The sequence below is a fragment of the Equus quagga genome, chromosome 12 (assembly GCF_021613505.1).
Source record: "Equus quagga isolate Etosha38 chromosome 12, UCLA_HA_Equagga_1.0, whole genome shotgun sequence".
NCBI classification, from domain to species: domain Eukaryota; kingdom Metazoa; phylum Chordata; class Mammalia; order Perissodactyla; family Equidae; genus Equus; species Equus quagga.
The window spans coordinates 10,737,745-10,758,708 of NC_060278.1; the positions used below are offsets into that span (position 1 = coordinate 10,737,745).

Below are 20,964 nucleotides of genomic sequence, written 5' to 3' on the forward strand. Positions count from 1 at the left end.
GTTTCTATTGCTATGTTTTCAAATTGGTTGATATTTTGTTTCAGCACTGATTAATCTTCTATTAAGTCCATTCAGATATTGTGTTTTTCAGCTCCTGAAAGTTCTCTTTAGATATTTTTTATAGCTTCTATTTCTTGTCTCATTGTGTTCATGTTTGCCTTTAAATCCTTGAGAATAATTATAATAGCTGTTTTAAAGTCCTTGCTGCTGATCTCATTATTCCTATCCTTTCTGGTTGGTTTCCATTGGATTTTTCTTAAGCCTACGGGTCACATTTCTCAGCATCATCACATGTCTAGTAATTTTTGACTGGATGCTGGACATGGTGTTCTGGATTTTGTTGTTTTCCTTTACAGCTTTTGGACTTTCTCTGGCAGAGAGTTCAACTACTTGTGAATTATTTTTGTTCTTTAGAGACTTGTTTTTAACCTTAGCTAGGGTGAATCTAGGGTAGTTTTTACTCTGGGGCTAGTTTAGTCCTAAGACTGAAGCATGGTCCTTCTCTAATCTCTACTGAATGACTCAATTGATCAATAAAGCCTCTTTACTCTTGCTTGTCAAAACATGAGCATCTCCCAGCCCTGTGTGAGCTCTGGTAATTTTTTAGCTTATAGCCTCCCACTTTGTTTTTGCCTGGCTTAGCGGTCTTTCAACTACATGTGGTTGGCTTAGTATTCTATAACAGACTCACAGATTTATATAGTTCTTCCTCCACAGAGCTTCCTCTTACTTGGTACTCCACAAATTCTAGCTGCTTCAGCTCTCTACACTTTGATCTTATCCCCTCAACTCAGTAAGACTGTCAGTGCTCTGCTTAGGTAGCCCTTTCTGCATCATGATCTGAAAAGAGCCCCCACGCAGAAAGCTGAGTCACATGTAGGTTTCACCTCCTTTGTTTCCATTCTCCTTAAGATCACCATCCTGTGTTGTCTGTTGTCGGATGTCTGAAAAGAGTTGTTTCATACATTTATTTACTTTTCAGTTTTCTTGCTGTCAACAGTGGGAAGGCAAGTACAGTTGTAGTTACACCCTTAGTGCTGGAAACATAAGTTTATTGAAAATTCCATACTTGATATTTTTATAAAAATACTTCAACAGAAATATATTCTTGGCCATAAAAATGTAATTGGATCCAATAAGTAATTCATATCAACTTCATCAAGTAACTAGGAAACTACCTAAACCTATTTCTACCCACCTCAAAATGAACATATACCTCACATACTCAATCTTGATTTCTTACATAAAATCTAAGACTATTGGTCTTGCCAATGGTGCATAGTATAACTGAACTGATTTTGCTGTCAAGTCGTGACATTGAACAGTGGTTGTTCAACAAATCACGAAGTTTTATAATGGAATCCAGACCCCAGAATAACTCCTGACCACCTGGATAAGTTTGCTAGGCTGTAAGGAACAAGGGAAAGCATGTCTGGCCACAACTACATGCTATCCAGGAGAAGTCTCCCCAACTTAGACAACCTCTGTGTGAAGGTCCAACTAGGACTTGAGACATTTTATGGCTGTCTACCTGCCAAACCCTGTACTAGTTCCATTTATTATTTCTGCCCAGTAGGGGAAAACAGGTCTGCTCAGCATGGCCAACCTTCAGTGTGCTTTTCTCATTCCCAAGACCATTATTTTGGATGTAAGAAGATTAATGAGACTCCGGCACATTTCTATGAGGCACTTTCTTATAAAAAGACACCTTAAGATAACTGTACTGAATTACATCATTTCAAATACAAGGACTCTGTGTACTGCTATATTTCTCTTTTATAATGATGTTTTGCCTCCTCACTAATCTTAAACATGGAACACTAAGTTCAGAATAATCTCATTTTTTATTTATCAGGACTTAGAATAGGGAGATAAGGGACCAAGAAAAAAATATGTGGGAATTAGAGAAGTAGGATATACCCACTCTCTCTTTAGGCCAAGTCTTATCTGGCCCCTACAGAACTTGAACCATCTCTTCCAGAAGCTTCTCCCTCCCCTCAACCCACAGAAAAGGGTGGAACTGTAGTCTTGTCTGTGGATGTGGGATTACCTTGATAAAGTCCAAGTACAACGGCATTTTGGAAAAAAGATGCAGCTCATCGTTTAGAAAAAGTAGGCTTTTTCTAAATCATACCAGAAAAGGTAATAAACAAAGATAATCATCTTTTGAAGGGAACATTTGTTAGGTACAAGACTTCACCTGCCTCCTTTTGCATTGTTGCCAGCTAATTGCAGACCCAGCTGCTACATGGGAATGGGAACATGACAACATAAAACTTCCGTATAGCTCTTGTCTCAATTGTTACTAAGTAGAGAACACATCTGATTAACTACTGGGAATGAGGTGCACTGTTTGAAGTTATTGGGTGTGTCTTTCTCAAAGGTGGTGGACACCCCATTTGTTTCTGCTTCACCCTTTGTGATAGCTGACTGAGAGCTCAACATTTCCAGGAGGCATCTCAATGGACGGGGCATTCAAAATACCTGAGAGCAGTAGTTTTTACCCTGGAACATTCTAGAATCACCACTGCCTAGCCTCTGGTCCACACCAATGAAGTCAGACTCTGGCAATGCTTCTCAGGTGTCAATACTTTCGTTAAAGGTCTCAGGTGATTCTCATGGGCAGCCAGGATTAAGAAGCATTCTCTTAGACTGATAATTCATGCGAAATTGGAGAGCAGGAAATTACATGAACAGAGTTTCAATGGTTTTCTTGATCTTCTGCCTAGGCTCCTCTGGCCTCCCTCGACATTCTTTGTGCCCCCTTTAAATATACCCACCCCACTGTGTCTGCATCAGATTTCCATTCCTGAGAATAACCCATCAATTCTGAAAATGAAATGCTCAAATAGGATATGCTCTACAGTCTAGGATTTTCCAATGATTTAATTATCTAATTACTGGAGCCGGCTGCCAAGCACAAAAGATTTCATTCAGTTTCACTATTTTATAACACAGTTCAAAGAACATTTGAATTTCTAATTCAATTTTTGTTCTTTTGAGACCATTCTACAGGGTTTTGTATATCTCTCATGATAGCTCCATGAGGACTCATAATCTCTTTGGGCTTGTTCTTCACTTTTGGTGTATAATACATATGCTGAAGGAGAAGTGATGCTGAGATGGCTTAATTCTTCTAAGCTGGTTTTGTCCTAAATAGATTCCCCTGACTGAAAGGTGGAGGCTGGGGGGGGACGGAAGCTGACGGGGACCAGAGAATACGCAGACTGAGGTAGCAACAACTGCAGCCAGTTTAGGAAAGAAAATGTGTATCTTTCCCTCCGTGTCTGCTCTTTAGAACAGCACAAACTTCTAAGCTCAAGAGCACAGCTGCTCATTGTTCTTTACACCCCGCCAGCCAGGAAAGCTGAGCAGTTCTGGGGCAATGAAGGAACTTGTGTGGTTAAGACAGCATTCCCAGACCTTGACCGAAGAGCCTCTTTGTTTGCGAAGCTATGATTTGGCAACCGAGCTGCCACAGTTCAAGGGTTACAAGGAGTGGCAAGTAGTGGGAGACCCCTCCCAGCCAGCCAGAGGAGCAAACGATGCCAGCCACCAACAGGGTGACGCCACAGCCACAGACGTACAGCCTGGGTATCAAATTCACCATGCTTCAGGGGAAGAATGGTGTTTATGTTACAGCAATTCCATCCCTGCCCCCAAACCAACAAACGCTCACTTTTGAAAGCAGTAGGTGCTACCGTACAAACCATATATTTACGATTTTTTCTCTTGTGAGGGTCCAAAGGGGATCGCACAATTTCCAAATGGCCAGTAGGTGGCGCTAAAAGGCAGCAGCCGTGTGAGAAGGGGCTAACTCTCCATAAACGCCAGGCAAGAACCTGGGAGCCAACGGTCCCTCTCTGGCCTACACATGTGTCCTTTGGCCTGCAGAGTACTAAATAATTGTTTTTTAATTACTTTACAACATTTTTAGAATGAATACAGATATTTCAGATAAAATCTGTATTTCCAGATTCTCCTAAAATATTGAAACATCTGGAAACGCTGGACTTCAATTCTATCAGGCTAAGAGCTGCGTGGAGCTGAGTGGTGATTACCCTTTAGAGGCGCAAACGTGTCATTGTCCCTCCTCCACTTCACTTGTTAAGTTACTACCTGGACACTGTGGGCATTGGACTTGTCACACCTGTACACACCCTCAGCCTAACCTGAACACTTCATTTCATTGCAAAGTGTCTTTAAAATTGCAAAGCAAGGACAGGTGAATGCAAAGGGGGGGGAACTTTGCAGATAACCTGCTTCAGAAGAGGATTTACATGAATTTGCATGGGGTGTCCAAGGTGTCTGGGACGTCGTCTTTGGAGACCTGAGCACTGAGCAGTGTGACCCATCCCATTAGCTCTCAGGATCCGTGACAGGGCCTCAGGGCGGGTCTCCCAGCCTAGCTGCTCTCTGTTTGTTCTCTGGCAGGTAAAGAGCAAGGGGAAATCATCTTCTTAGCTTTAATGAGATGGTGAAAAATGTAGGGCTCAGGCCCTCTGCGAGTTAAAGGGAGAGAAACTGTGGTTTGAAGCCCTTTCCTTATTGGACGTCACCAGCTCAGGAGGTTGCATCCCACTGGCTCCTGAGGACACCACACCTGTGTGGCTGCTCTAGGCTCCTGGGTGGGTTTGCCTTTCACCAACGTTTGGACTATGAGCTTCTAGTCTAAGCCAGCACTACATGCTCAATGCCCAATCTCCCACCAAAGGCAGGGAGGTTTGGGGCTGATACCTGAAGCAGACGTATGACCTCGTACAGATACACAGCACCAGCTCCTCAGTACCAGAACCAGAAGGTACGTTATTCTGCTTCGCCAGATTTATAGGATTTGTTTACCAAGATTTTGACACAAAGGGTCATTTTCGCCTCCCCTTTGAGTCCCATATAGCTCACATATTCCTTAACAATGGAAAAGGGTAAGGAAACTATTATGCAACACACTCTCCAAATAAAACACAGACGTTTTTCTCAATAAATCATCCCCGGTGGCTGCTTTTTCTTTCTGAATTCATCCTCTAGTCTCAACTCACATTTCTAAATACATCACAGTTCCTTATAAAAAAATGCTTAGCGGACGATTCACCTTTGTGCACGCCCATTGGGGAGGAGCAAAGAGTCAAACACTGCAGGCAGGAAGTCTGAATGGGCTGTTGGATGCTCCATGGGGCTCCTTGCCTTTCAGCTCTCCTCCAAAAAGCAGATGTTTAATGGTTTTTTCATGTGTAAAAGCATGCACAGCTTAAACAAGTGGGTATAGATTGACTATAGTTACAGTGGAAGGCTCTAGACCAAATTACGTGTGTGAGAGGAAATCAGACTGGTCCAGTTCTGTTATCCAGGTCTTCGGTTACCCCCCAGGAAAGGATGGTGGAAAGAACCCTGGAAGGTGCTGTGGGGCTAGGGATGTGGGAGGAGGCAAATAGGGGAAGAAAGCTGACTTTGGGCAAGTAAGTCAGTGGACACGGTCCCCGAAGAACATGGTCTGTACCTGGAGCTGTCGCATCTGCTGGAGTTGGAGCCTGAGTTCGGCCACACTGCGTCTCATGTCCAGCAGGCTCATGTGGATGGCCGAGGCGCCAGCAGGTAGGGGCTGGCTGGGGGGTCCCGTGGACTCCAGGGCGCTGAGAGGTTTCCCACCAGGAACATGGGGGGTTCCTATGAGACAAGAGCAGCAAAGTCCCTAAGAACACCACAAAGGAAAGTCTGATAGACATCCCAATACAGACTACTGGTAACACTAAAAATGCCCAATTCCTTCACTATGAAAAAAATTTTTAATTATGTTGGTCCTCTAAATGGCAAAAATAAGGAAGTGGGTTTAAATAAATTATGGAACATTCCAGCCATATTATAGGCTGCATGTGTAAAAGTCATATTCTAGAATTTAGTGCCCTAGGAAGGCAGATCACAGAGCAGTATGTCCAGCATGATGCCATGTTAAGGAAGCCAGCTGTCTGTCTGTCTACCTATCTGTGTATCTTCTTGAAACACACAGGCTTGCACAGAGAAAAGATTAGATGTACATATAACACAGTGTTAACAGTATCTCCAGCTGGTGGTATGCTATGAGTTTTATATTTTTTATATTACCGCTTTTTGTATTTTTAAATCTGCATCATGAATATCTATAATTTTATAATAGAGAAAATAATTTGAAGACTCTGGGACTTAACACAGGTTGCCTTTGTGACTAGTCCTGGCAGGAAGCTGTACCCCAAGAACATGCACTGAGTTCTGGGCAGAGATTTGGCTGATCGCCAAGGGGAAATTAATAAGAACTGGGTGCTCTCCTGAATCCCTCTGGGTTTCCAAACCAGAAGATGGAGGACCTCTACCCATATGTCCTTTAGTGAGAAAATCAAGCATGACACGAAAATTCTCGAGGAGAGGAATTGACAAAGGCGGCGGAAAGAAACTTTTCCTAAACAGTTTTCTTGCTGTCATAAACTTTTGTTCCTTGAATCCGACTTAAATAAGCCTTGTGTATTTCATAAGTCCATCTGGGAAGGGCCTGATGTGACAAGTTTGCTTTAAAAATGACTCAAAAAGGACCCCAAGAAGCACTTCTAGGACCAGCAAGGTGGAGAACACAAAAGGAGCTGTGAACGCTTTTAGGACAATGTAATTCTATGGAATAGGCCTCCAGAATAGAATCCACATTACACATACACAAACACACACACACACACACGCTTCTGAAGGGGCTGTTCCTGTAAAGGACAAAGTGGAAGCTTTGCAACAGGCCAGGCTGGTCCTGCACGACACAACCCTGTCGCTGCTTTGCATATCCTGGAGTGGTGACAGTGCAGCGGGCTCTCTTTCCATCTTGGCCCAACATCCATTGGAACCTTTCCTTCCCTGGCACACACAGCCCTGCAAACCTCACAGAGCTGCGGCTATGGGATGTAGGTGGCAGGCCAGGGAGCAAGGGTGTGCCGCACAATTGTCCTCTTACTTGCTTGGCCTCAGCAACTCGAACAGAGAGCTGATGGCACATGTGGTTCCTCATCTTTAGAGAACCAGTCTCGCAGCCTCCCCACGGCCCTCTTGGGGAAGTCAGGGGAGCCAATGAGAAAGCATTTGAAGGATTTCCAAAAGAATCCCTGCAAAGCAGACAGTGAGCTTTTTATTTTTCTGAGCTTAACTGACCACTCCCATCAGCACCAGTCATGGCTCTGACCAACTTTTGCCTGTTCCTCCCCAAATCAGTCACCCTCAAAGGAGTAAGATAGCCATCTCTGCAATTGTTCAAAAGAATAGTCTCCAACTGTAAAGGTCCTCAGTGGAAGGACACCAAGTGACATTTCCAGTAACAGCAGCATGTCAGAGCTGACACAGCATCTTCAAGATCAAATATTCTGAGGGTGATCATAATAAACTGGAAGTTTTTCTTTTAGAATTGGTCAAGTTACTTTATCATCCCTTGATCTCCATAGGCAAAGGCGCATGTGTACATGCATGCAGACACACACACACACACACACACGCAAATCCATACTCATGCCATACACCACCATTTGTACAACAAATGATACACTGTCGGGGTCTCTCTCCAACAAAAATGACTCTGCACTAGCTAGCTTCTCCTATTTGGTAATAAGAGCTATTCTGCTAATTCTTCAGCCAAATGAAGGCCCACAATCCTTCTGCATCCCTTCTTCTCCTTACACATTCTGAGGGCACCAGTGTACCTCACCAATCCCTTGTATGGAGGAGAGGCTTGAGTCTCCACACCATCTGTTAGAGTCAAATGCTGATAAGCGACTTGAAAAACACCTTTCACAATCAAATTTCTTTCTGGAATCTACACCCATCAATCTGGTTTCTAACACCATCCATCATTCACTGAAATGGCTCTTTAAGGTGGCCAGTGATCAGTTGTCAACCCAACGGAGGCTGGACTGACATGACTCCTCGATTGACGTTGGGTTTTGTCACTCACTTCTTTTCTTCTCAGTCACTTTGAAACTTTCCTCTCTCTCATCTTCTCCCCTCTCTGCAGCTCCATCTTGCTCAGTCTCTTTTCTGATTTCTTCCTCGGTCAACCTTTTAAACAAACCCTAGCCTGCTCTGTCCTGGGCCTGCTTCTCTTCTCGCTGGACATGCTTTCCAAGGAGGCCACTTCCACGACTACCACCTGCCAAGGTCTCTCACATCTTTGTCTCCAGCATACAGTAATCTTCAGCTCCACACAGCAACATCTTCACATCGTTACTGGACTCTTCTACAAGCAGGCCCAATTCATTATTTCTGCTCATCTTCCTCAAACCTCTAACTCTATAGGCCTCATTTTAGCCAGTGACACTATTATTCACTCAATTTAAACCAGAAACCAGGAAATCATTCTCAGTATCCACTTCCTAGTAGTGTGACCTTGGGAAGTTCCTTAACCTCTCTCAGCATCTTAGCTTCCTCATCTGTAAAATGGATATAAGAGTTATTGTGTGGCATAATGGAATTAACACAAGTAAACTGCTTAGCCCACTGTCTGGCACAGAGGGATCCCTTCATTGTGGTTAGCTGTGATTATTAGTTCTCTGAGCAGAGTGGGCAGGAGGTGCCTCTGCCAGCTTCTCTCCTCACCTGGAGTGTCAGCAGGTACAGAAGGCTGGGGGTGGCAACAGCGACAGGCTGAGACCTACAAGCAGGTGCCCTGAAGTCCATGGGTGGAGCTGGATCTGGTGGGTGGGGCCCTGAGTGGTAAATGAGTTCCCCTTCAGATTAGATTCACAGGACCTGGGATCTGCTCTCCACACCCACAAACGGGGAGTCCCATTCTAATCTAGTAGGAGAGTCAGCGCGCAGTTCCTCTTCAGAACCTCAGGCCTTTCTGTGCACGTCCCCCTCTCCAGGCAAAGGCCTCTCCTTTCTCCTACCAAATCCTCTCTTAGGTAATTTACTTTAGTTGAGCATATCTTAATAAGAATCTTATTAAATGCAAATTTGATGTGAATTTAACGTATCCTGTTGTAACAGAAAGAACATGGGTTTGGGGGTTGGCCAGCCTGGCTATGACTCAACAGCAGTGTGGCTAACACCTTCTTATAGGGTTGTCCTTGGTGTGCCTTCAAAATGGGAGGCTCCTTCTGTTCTCCTACATCCACAGTATACCAAATATCCTAAAGTAACAGGAAGTCTGGGTTTTCCTTTTTCATTTACCCTTGGCCAAATGAGCTCCTTCACTTCTAGACAGTTCCATGTACCTGTCTACAGAACAGGGATAATACTTCTCTTGTAGCTCACTTCCTAGGATTCCGGAAGAATTAATATATTTTACACACCAAATGCAGCTGCCATGGCAACTAAAGCCCTGTGGACCACATCTAGCCCTGACACATTAGCATGAGAAAGACCAAACTCAGTATAGACGTGGGGGAGCAAACACACACACGTGTTGCTAGTGGCATCGCAAATGGGCTTTGCCTTTCAGAACAGAAAAGTGGAGGCGTGTGGCCAGTGCCACTCAACTGTTCATCCCTTTGGACTTACTGATTCCACTTTGGGAAATAACATCCCATGGAAATTACACCTGCTCCTTCCCCCACGCTCCCATAAAGACATTTACACAATTTTTCAAAACAAAGAAATGAAACAACCTATATATCTTCAAAGGGACTAGGGCACCTTAAAAGAAAAGAGATGACATAAAATGACAGGTGGGTGGATCATGTTGATCTGGGTCACGTGTGTGTGGACATGTGTTCAGTTACCTCACCTGGAACATGGGAATAATGATTGTACCTATCCCATCCCGCATCCCGGGCACACGGAAAATGCTCACTAAATGTTTCTTCTTCTTCTTCTTATGTCACCAGAAGTAAAAAGGAATAAAAGGAGAATACAAAATAGCATGTACCTATTGATTAGAACAATGGTATTGGATACTAACCGTTTCGAGAACAGAACCTAAAGGAATGGAAGGTTTTAGTGCTGAGTAGTTCTTGCCCCTCCCCCAACATTATTGAGCTATGACTGACATATAACACTGTGTAACTTTAAGGTGCACAATGTGTTGACTTGATACACTTCTATATCGCAGCATGAACACCTCCATAGTGTTAGCTAACACAGCCATCATGTCACATAATGACCATTTCTTTTTTGTGGTGAGAATATTTAAGATCTAGCCTCTTGGCAATTTTCAAGTATATAGTTCAGCATTGTTACCTATAATCACAGGGCTGCGCATTAGAACCCCAGAACTTATTCATCTTCTGAACTACAAGTTTGTATTTTTGGATCAACCACTACCCATTTCCCCTGCCTCCAGTCCCTGGCAACCACTCTTCTACTCTGTTTCTGCAAGTTCAGTAGGCTCCTTTTCTTCCCTAAGTTCATAATACATCAGAAAATAAATGAATGAATGAATATCTCTAAAACAAACTGGCAATTGCTCTGAAGACAAGTTTAGCAATTTCCATGAAATAATTATCTGGCTGCAGCCAAGGTCACTGCTTGATTTGTAAGGAAACCAACAAATCTCATGAGGACTGGGAATGCTGGAAGAGCCAGCCACGCTGGCTTTACAGCGGAACTGCCCATACTCGGCTGGTGCGGAACCAGGACCCACAGAGGTCTCAACTTAAGTCCCCAATTCTGTCCTCTCTGTCATGCTGCACAACACTCTGTGGCTTCCCCAAATTAAGGTTTTCACCCAACTTGCCACATGCTTCCTGTGTCATTCAGCAGCCCAACACATCCTGGTAACCATTTCTATTTCTAACCCAATGGGAGGGAAGACCTCATATTCTTAAGAGAGATGCACCTTGAGCCTGCAGGATAAGATGTACATCAAATATACCTGGATGCGAATAAACTCCATGGGGAATACAGTTGGGGCCTCTTTTGGGGGAATGCTGGCACTTAAAAAGCGGGTCCTGGTTCAGGTATGCCTTTTTCTCCCACCTTAATCGCTGGTGGCTCCCTATCGGCTCTCATCCCTGCTCATCAATGCCCACACTGCAGCTAGGCTGAGGTCCTCCCCAGTGCAGAACCTTCCACTGGCTTCACTTTGCACTTAGAGTTACATCTAAGTTTCCTACCAAGGTATCTGCATGTGCTTCTCCCTCTACCTCGACAGCTTGTCCTTTCCCTCTTCACTTACCTGAGTCCGATTAATACCTCCTTCAGGCCTCTGTTTGTGTCACTTCCTCAGGGAAGTGCTCTTGGTCTAGGCTAGACCTGTTAGTTAAACATTCATCCTGTACTTTTTCTTAACACTCAACACACATATAATTACTTGTCCCGTATCCATTTTCCTGACAGGACGAGGAGGCAGGCAGCCCCATCTGAATGATGCCCACTGTCCTTGCTCAGTGTCAGACACACAAAGATTTGTTGGATGTATGACCATACAAGGGAATAAATGAATGAATAAGTAAATGAATGAAGACTGAAGGGCTGAGGTCCCTCGAATTAATGACAAATCTGGAATTCCAGCATTAAACAGGGAAGGAGTGGTGGCGCAGGGACGTACCCCAGAAGCCTCTGAAATCGTACCACCTAGGTGACTAGGAAAGGTTAACACTTCTGGAAACAAGCCAGGGCTAATTAAAGGTAGCCTGCAGGCCTCCTGGAGCTGCGGAGAACACTTACCTGCACTATCTGTGTGGTTCTTACTGGCTGCAGTTTTCATCATTTTCTCGCTGGATAAAAGAAAAAGAGAGTCAGCTACATAGTTTCCCAGATGCCCTTTTTTGCCCCTTCCATTCACCATTCTAAGCAATCAGCAGCAGCTAGTGATGATATTAAGCAATGAGGGTATTGCAGCATCAGCACCACGATTGGCCAGGATGGAAAAGGCTTCCCAGGTGTGCATCTGACACTGCAGGTGGAATGCAGCAGAGGAGCACTCACGACTTTCAGATGATGGTGGATGTGGACACGTGTGGATGGAGGTTGCGGGCGCTGCACAGTGGTCCACGAAGCCACATGCACTGGGAAGCCCATTTACCCTTCTTGGGCCAAAGAGTAACCTTCGACCAAGAATTACCAGAAAGAAAAAAACAAACCAACCAACCATGCTTCATAGAGATGTGAATATTTTCAGCCTTGGAATGATTACAAGGAGACGGATTTGAATGAATGATCTTAATGATTAAAGAGAAACAGACTGAATTATTTTTCATTGGTTTGCTTTCTTTTTTTACCTAGATGCATCTTTGCTATTACTTGTAATGGGCCCTTTAAAAAGCGCAGACTGAACAAGGCCAGTTAAACTGGCAATCTGTTTCTCCATGGCTTGCATCCTCTCTCTGGAAAACAAGAAGATTATTTGTTAAATCTATGTTGACTTTCAGACTGGTTTGTCTAGGTGAATGATCACATGAGGGTTATAAAAGATACCACCTATTTCACCCCAACTTGGCTCAGGGAACGTGAAAAGCTTGCAAATCTTCCGTGTGATCATTCAATGATCAGAGTTGAGTATTAACCCAATGACCTCACTGGAAAGATACTGGACAGACCAGCAGAGCCTCCTGGAAAACTGAAAAACATCTCCCTTGGAAATAAAACTGTTTGCATGTCATGGATTTTGGAGCCTTTCTGCCCTGCTTTCGCTGTTTTACCTCTGGCACCAGCGGTGTCCTAGGCCAGCTGTGGCCTGGTGGCACACCCTTCTAAGCCGGACTCCTCAGCTGGGAGCCTGCTGACTGGCATTGGTGTAAATGAAGGAGATGTTCTTGTTTTACAGTCCAAGAGCAATTCAAACGAATGTCTCTAAAGACCAAGGAAAAATAAGGTTGAAATCAGTGTTGGACTTTGGGGTGGAGTGTCCTCAATCGAATGTCATAGGAATTTTAACCTCAGGCTTTGACAGGATCAAGCAGGAAAACGAGTATCTCTAATTGGGTCATCTCAAGACGTGAATGAAAAATCCTCCCAATTAGTTACTGTGCACAGATACTTCATCTCTCTGTTCAGGGCTCTCTGTTATGTCGCAACTCATTTGGCTTCTGAAATAGGCTTGCATTTCTGTACCTCAGACAATGGTAGTTTCACAGAACTATGACCATTATTTTTCAACACATTATAAAAACACCACCCCAACAAAGTGACCTCTACTGACCAAGTGCAGAGGGCAGCACACATGTCACCATGTAGACATTCAGTTACACTTACTTAGTGGTTAAAAGCAATAATGGGAGAGCGGGGACAACAGTGTGAACAGTGTGGGCACCTGGCCTGCCATTGTCCCCATCAGCAGGAGTCCTAGCATCAGCGTGGGACAGAGAAGTGACCCGACTCTTCACTGCGGGTCTCAGTCCCACAGGCCTCTCGTGGTGTGAGCGATGGTGATTCCTGTGCCACAAACAGCATATTCATACACTGTGGCTTTTGAATACTAGCCCACTACTTTATCTGGTCCCCAATGGAAAAAATCACGGCGGTCTGTTCTTTCACTAGAGAAAAATAACTGGTTAATTTGGCGTAATCGAGAGATCCTATATCTCTATCTTGAACTTCATGGCCATCAAGAGGATTTTCAAGGGTGATGTTGTCCATACACAAGTTTTTGGCCTTGCATTTTGCCTTTGGAATATAAGCCTGAGTGCTGTGTGAAACACTGAGCTTAATTTCACAATGACAAGCTTCTCACTTCAGAATTCCAGGCATTTTCTTTAGTTTAAAATGGATAGTTCTGTCACAATACCGAGTGTCTTGGACATAAGTCATGCAGTCTGGATAGTTAATGGTTGTAAACCCACTAAGGAAAAAAATCAATTTAAGTATTAATAGTATGATCTCTTTGTTCTAATGGCATGGGAAGAAGAAATCTCGAACAGTGAGAGTGGAAGTGCTTCTCCACAGAGGCGTTCCCTGGCAAAGCAGCAAATGCTAAACCTCTGAGCTTCGAGCATTTTCTGTCACACCTGTGCTCTTGGCTTCCTCTCTGCCATCGGTGCATGTGCCAAAGAGAAAATTAGTAAGACATTCCAATCAAGAAAACAGGTTAGTAAACACACAACAGAAATCCTAAGTTCATCAGACCCGAGTTGCAATGGTGTCTCAGAACGTTGGGGTGGTGGTTGATCATATACCTGCCATGTGGGAAACACAGATCCACACAAATAGGCTCTTGAGAAATGAGTGACTTCCGAGGGGACCTGCTGGTACTGCGTGAAAGTTGTCCAGTGTCCCTATTCTTCCCCATAATGCTGGAAGTCAAACTCATGACCCTAGGAGTGGAGGTGCATTCAGAGCTACCTCCAGCTGTACTAGTGTTCTGCTCTTATTCAATCCCAGGCAAATGTGAAGGCTTTCTTTAAAAAAAAAAATAAGCGGCATGACATTTTTAGGGTCTAGACAGCTTTGGTTAGGAAGTGGCTTAAGGGATCTTGTGAAGCTGGAGTATGGGATAAGAAGGTGTGGTGACAACTGAAGTCCACACAGAAAACAGTAATATTAAGAAATGTAAGAAATCGATACATCTACGGCTGCAGAGGAAATGAGAATCTGATGGGAAAGAAGTGGCAGAAGGAGTGCCAGCATTGGTTCTAGGCACAATCCTGATTAGGACCAAAGCAGCGTTCTTTCTGGGCCCTCTCTGGTCCACAGCTTTCATCAGCTGGTCTACCAAAGGACCGCAGTAGAATTAAAAACCGAAACTAAGCACCTGCATCATCCCAGATTCAGGACATTGATCTTCAGCTGACTCATCTCCAAGGTTAGAACTGCAGAGTGTCACAGCACAGGTTGAGTCATCTCCACACTGGCATCCAGAGGGTTTCATATGAGTCTTTGGCATTTTCCTTGGCTCAGTGGGTACTTGGCTTCCCCCAGACAACGGTTTTAGGATGCAGAGAAAGACCATCCCCAAATAGCATCGCATTCTCCTTACTCCTCGAGATGGTGTTGACATAGTTGCAGAGCTGCCTGGGATGAGAGTTTGGATGCTTTGTGGCCAAACCTTATATTCTATCCAGGTGTCCACACTGTACCTGTGAGGATGGGACTGAATGCCCCTGGGTGGCCTCCTCTGGGCTATGTCACCATAGCCCAGGCCACCAGGAAGGAGACATGATCTGTTAGAGCCTTGAAAGTTCAGAACATTTGAGCTTGACGGTCAAGGGGGAGCCATTCTCTCCCACTGCCCAGGAAACAGCAGGGCCCGAGTGTGGCCGGGGCAGCAGCACACGCCACAATGACGGCACACGCGTGTCCCACCATCTCGGCCAAAACTGCTTTACAAAAATAGAACTCTTTTGACACATGGTAATGAAAAAACTTTTCCCCTCCTATTTAATCATCAAAGTGTTTCTGGTTTCAGGATTCATTTGAGGGAGATTATCTGATTTATAAATTCATAAATAAGATTGTCTTTCCATTTCATGGTTGGTAATCTGGAAACAATTTTATGATTTAACTAAATTACAGCAACTGGAAACTTATGCAGCCTTCTCCCATGATGAAATGCTATGAAGCATGTTTTAATGTAGCGGGGAAGAAAGAGAAATGCAGTGAAAGAGGAGACATTAAATACGACCCTGTCATTTTATTGCAGAGGCAATTTTGTATGATAATCGTTAGAATATTAAAGATGCTTAAGCTAATTCGTGCCAATATCGTTTGGTTTAAGGTATTATAGGACTGGTATAATTACCGTTGAAAAGATGGTTTAAAAGTGATTTCATAAGCCATTTTATATCATTCCATAAACCATATTTATGTGATTAGTAGGTATGGTTAACTAGTCATTTAGTGCCATAACAGCCTGGCTGAATGAATCTTCTTGGGGCCCAAGCATAATATTAATAAAAAATTCTAGTCCAATCCAGGGAAAGTGCTGATCCCAGAATTTGAATTCCTGCTGCTACAACCAGCATTCCTGGGTCTGTCTGTGAAGATGAAGCCAGACCCAGACTGCTCGTGGCCTCCTCTCTCTGTCTTCAGAGTCCAGGGAAGGAAAAAAGTCCGCATTAGCGGGCATGTGTTTTAGCCAGTAACTCCATTGACAGAACTTTCCGATGCCAGTTTTCACCTTCAACAGTTTTTGACTGGGGACTTGCCTTTGTACTGACCGAGGCCTCATTAAGCCTGAATTAAGTCCTTACCATTGTATATCTAAGTAAATTAATGGCTATTAAAAAACAAGTCAGCGCCATTAACAAGTACGAGACTGGTAATTCCCCTATAATGAATCCCTAAGGATATGTTTTTTAAATATCCAAAAGGAATGCTGAGGAGCTGGCGGAAACCAGCCAGCTGAGCTGTTGTGACTAGCCCCTAGTCAGAGGCATTCACTTTTCTAACCAGTTTCTAACTGTGACATCTAGTGGTGCTGGACAGTCAGTAACAACTATGGTAACCAGGGCTGGCATTCAGAGACTACTTACTAGGTGGCGGATCAACTCACTTCCAGTTCTAATATTTTGTGATCTTTTTTTGGTTCTTGCTCATTGCCTGTCATCTCTCTCCCACCCAGAAAATGAGACCACAATGAGTCATCAACAAATACCTTTGAGCACTTAATATGTATTAGGAGCTATGCAAGCTGCTGTGGACACAGCAGTGAATAAAGTATCATTGTTCTTAAGCAGCACCTGCCTTTCACAAAATCAGCTTTTTGGGGGAGGGAGAAATCTAATTGAACTAAACCCCTTAGTCTTGGCAGTGCCAAAGGCATTTTCCAGAATTGAATAGTGGACATGTTTAAAGCTATGCCCTTGTTTGCTCATGGCTTGATTCTCTGGTATGAGGAAAAAGACCAAAGTAATTGAAGACACTGTTTTCAGATGAGTTCAACAGAACACTGGAATTCAAATGATCTGAATTTGTGGTATAGCTTCAAAAAGGATTTTGAGCAATCAACTTTCTTTTTCTGCCCAATGTTAACCTTTTGATGAAAGAGTTGTATAACTAAAGACATTCTTCCTAAAATTCCCAATGAATTTACCTTCTCATTGAGGCATCTAGATTTACTGAGGAGATACTGATGGAGTTGGTGGTAAGTGCAACGGGGCCACCAATGATACATCCCTCTAAATTTTTCGTGTGCATTAATACCGTCCTGCTACCATCGCATGCCCCTTAGGGTAATGTCCATGTCCTGCACTTTTTCTTGCATTCTCAGTCCCTAGGTGAGGACTGGGCACACAGAGGGTCATGAAGAAATATTATTTATAACCCTGACCTTGAAGACTGCTATTCCTCCCCACCCCCGTCCTCTGCTCATGGAGAAGGAAGACTGGGCATGTTCAATGTTCCCTATTGCCACTTCAATCAATCATCTGTCAACCTCCCTGCTTCTGAATTCTGAATTACTCATTCATAAATTCCCTATCAGCATCCAGGAAATTCCCTGACATCCTTAGATGACTTCGGTATGGGAAGCTGGCCTCCTGGCTGTCACACCCCAGTCCATCATCTTTTGTAGCTTCAACATCTGTGCTGATAACCTTTTCAAAAGCTGGCATTATAGATCCTCAGTGTCTTCTTCAGACATACTCTGGAGTCTTCCTGGGTAGGGTTTTACTGTCTAGATCTGAAACTCCAGAATCCCCTGTAAGTATAGCGGTCTTTGGTTGTCTTCAGTTCCCTTCTTTACACAAACCAGCTCTTTACCTGCATCCTCACAACCTTCATCTCCAACCATCAATACTGTCTGGAAATTCCTTTTAATTTTCCTCCTCCGCACGTGTGTGGAACCCACACACTCTCTTCACTGTCCTGAGTGGATTCTCTTGCTTCTGGCCTCTTTCTTGGCCTTGCCGTTCCTATGTTGGACTGACTTTGCCTTCTGACTGACTGAGCAGGGGAATACATGAGAAGAATTGGCCCCTTTGTGTCCCTTCTATTTCCTCATATATCACTTCTTTTTGGTGATGCTTCAAGGAGAAGAGTGTGGAATTCTCTCTTCAGGCAACCAGGTTTTCTCCAAATTAGGAACAGACAATGACCAAAGCGAAGGTGCTCATCTGGAATGCTCTCGTTGTACTTATAATCCATGAAGATATACACATTTAATGACACCCATAAAGAAATGGGTAAAAATGGAGCCCCATTTACAAGGATCTGGGGGGAAAAAAAGCTATTTCTAATCTTTCTTCATAAATTCACCAAAGGCATTGAGAGAATGAGAGCTTATGGGATGTGAAGAGAGAATGCTGTGGCAATGATGGTATTCCCTGTAATAAATAGTTCTTCACTTATTAGTGACTAATGCTGGTCCCCTAAATGCCTCAGCTGACATTTGATTACCAACACCTTCAATTCAAATCAACAATCGCTACTGAGTGTGAACGATGAGATAGGACTGGGGGTAAGTGATGCCAAGGTCTTTCTTCTTGACTCCAGACTTCAGATGACCTAGCTTGGGCGGGCACAGCTGGTTGGATTCTGCAGGATGCATGTCCTCTTAGGGATCAAGTGCTCCTGGATGATGAGACACAGCAGTCAGTTGGGAAGAGCAACTCCTCTGAAGAGGAGACTGTGAATGAAGCCAAAAAGAATGGTAGGATTTAGCCAGAGGGGGAAGGGGAAGGAGAGTAGAACAGACTGTTCTAAGGAGAGTTCCAGGCACGGGCAGAAGCATTAGACTAAATAAAATTTAATGGAAGCAAACACACTGCACCGGGAATTAACGTAGATTTGTGCCCTGACTCCCTCACTTACAGCCATGTGACCATTCTTTCACCCATCAATTCAACAGGCATTATTGAGCACCTACGATATACTCTAGGCACTGGGGATACAGAAGTGAACAAACAGATAAAAACTTTTGTGCATGTGGAGGTTATGTTCTACCGACAATAAACAAAATGAATAATTGATCTCAGACATTAATGATGTGAAGGAGAAAAACAAAGGCCAGAGCGGGGATAGAAGGGGATTTGACATTTTAGATAGGGACCAGAGAGGACCTCACTGAGAAAGTGACTTTTGAATAAAGACCTAAAGGAAGTGAGGCAGCAAGCCATGAGTATTTTATCCAGGGAAGGAACATTCTAGGCCACGGGAGGAGCAGATGCACACACCCAAGGCTGGAACATGCTGGCTGGGAGGAGCAGCTGGGAGGCCAGTGTGCCTGGAGCAGAGTAAGTGAAGGGAGGGTAGTAGGAGATGATGTCAGAAAGGTAGCAGAGGGTCGACCTTGTCAGGGCTTAAAGGGGATCATATAACTTAATCTTCCACACCAGGATACTTTTGAAAGTGAAAGGGAGCTATTGATTATTGCAGAAGGACACAGGGATAAACTGGAACTGTGCCCGTCCAACTGGGAAGTGTGTTCTCCCTACTTGCAGGTCATTTTAAGGACTCTGGCTTTGACTCTGAATGTGATCGGAGCCACCGTGGAGGTCTGAGCTGAGGAGGGATGGGAAAGGACTTGCATTTTAACAGGCTCACTCTGGTTTCTCTGCTGCGAGCAGACAGAAGGTGGGCAGGGACAGGTGGGGAGACCAGGTAGGAGGCCGTCGGAGCAGATCAGGTGAGAGTGGTGGTGGCTTGGAGCAGAGTGGCAGCGAGAGGCCGAGAGCAATGGCTGGAGTCAGGGGAGCTTCAGATATAGATCTGACCGCGTCCTCTGGTTGTCCAAATGTGGAGTGTGAGAGACAGCCATCAAGACAACGCCAAGGCCTTTGACCTGGTAATGGATGAATGACATTTTCATCCTTGAGATGGGAAGACAGGAGTTCATTTTTGGATGTCCTGAGTTGGGGTTGAGCAATGGACCTCCAAGGGGAGATCAATCTGCACCCAAAAATCACCGAATGCCCCTGAGCCTCAGTTTCCCCAACCGTCAAACCAGGATAACAACTTCCTTCCCTGTCTCTCAGGGCTGTCATTCTACAGAGACGTAGAAAATGAGGGCAAAGGAGAGAAGGTATGTGCAAGCACATTATAACTGCAAAGCATATGGATGCGCAAGGCTTCCTTGTACCCCTTCAACTTCATTCATTCAGCAAATGTTTTTCTGGCAGCAACTGTGCGCCAGGCACAGTTCCAGGTGCTGGGACTACAGCAGTGAATAAAACCAAGGGCTGTGGAATTTACATTCTAGAGGGTAAGGATAATGGTACAGCAAACTAAATAAGTAGACAAATAGAAGTATATAAGTATATATAAGTATACACATGAACACATATATATTCAGATACATTTCTAAAATTTACTTAATTATACCATTTTGTGTGTGTGTGTGTGTGTGTAAGTGTTGCAACTTCCAGTACAATGGTGGGAAAAGGGCTCTCTGAGCTGATGGCGTTTGAGTGAAACTCCAATGTTGGCGAGGAGCCAGTCAGGTGGACATGTGCTAGAAGGGTGCATGAAGCTGAGGAAGAGACAATGCAGAGTCCCAACAAATTCAAACACAGGAAACCAGTGCTGGAGGAGTTCTTGCCAGGCAGTGTAAGGCTGAATGAACTCTTGGCCCGCAGAGGAAACAGGGCCTCCTCGGGCTCCCACCCTTTGTTAAATAGAGGTGCCCATTCTTTTACGCCCAACACTCAACAAACACCGTTTCTGAAATCCTGCCCCATAGAATTCTAGAATCATATAATTTTCTAGTTGAAGGGAACTTCCTTAGGCCCCACAGCATTCTTTTCTGGTTCCGTGATCTTGACTGAAGTCAAAAAAGGCATGACAGGCCTGGCAGGTCGGGCAAAGCTCAGCCACACCCAGGCCTGTGCTCCAATGTGCACGGTCATTGATTTCCAAGGTTCCAACAGCGTTCTGCCCAGCACAGCAGCTGTCCTTGGCAATGCTCCAGGGAGCCTTTACTCGATTTCACAACTTACTTTCCGGGCAGGCTGTTCTGCCCAGAATACTGTCCCAAGTCAGGCCTGAGGACACACAGTCTCTCAGATCCAAATGGCCAGATCCAACAGCCTTGCTCTTTCTGTAAGGGGCTATGGCTTCATGCTTTTATGTCAAAAAGACTCTTATTGATAGAGAACTTTCCAGTTCACAAAGTGATTTTACACCCATTTTCACTTAAACTGCATACACCTCTTAAGA

The 20,964-nt window shown here is 44.3% G+C and overlaps 1 protein-coding gene across 19 annotated transcripts in view; it reads right to left on the minus strand.

The window, feature by feature from the left end:
• Nucleotides 1-20,964, minus strand: part of KIAA1217 (KIAA1217 ortholog) — a 292,914-nt gene that overhangs the window by 34,636 nt on the left and 237,314 nt on the right. For 16 of the 19 annotated variants that reach the window (XM_046678956.1, XM_046678938.1, XM_046678947.1 and 13 more), the window contains 3 exons: nt 12,156-12,260; nt 11,602-11,651; nt 5,495-5,661 (listed from right to left, as the gene is read on the minus strand). In XM_046678956.1, the coding sequence (XP_046534912.1) occupies nt 5,495-5,661; nt 11,602-11,651; nt 12,156-12,260 (322 nt within the window). The remainder of the gene's footprint in view (nt 1-5,494; nt 5,662-11,601; nt 11,652-12,155; nt 12,261-20,964) is intronic. The other 3 variants (XM_046678941.1, XM_046678946.1, XM_046678944.1) reach the window with 1 other exon arrangement.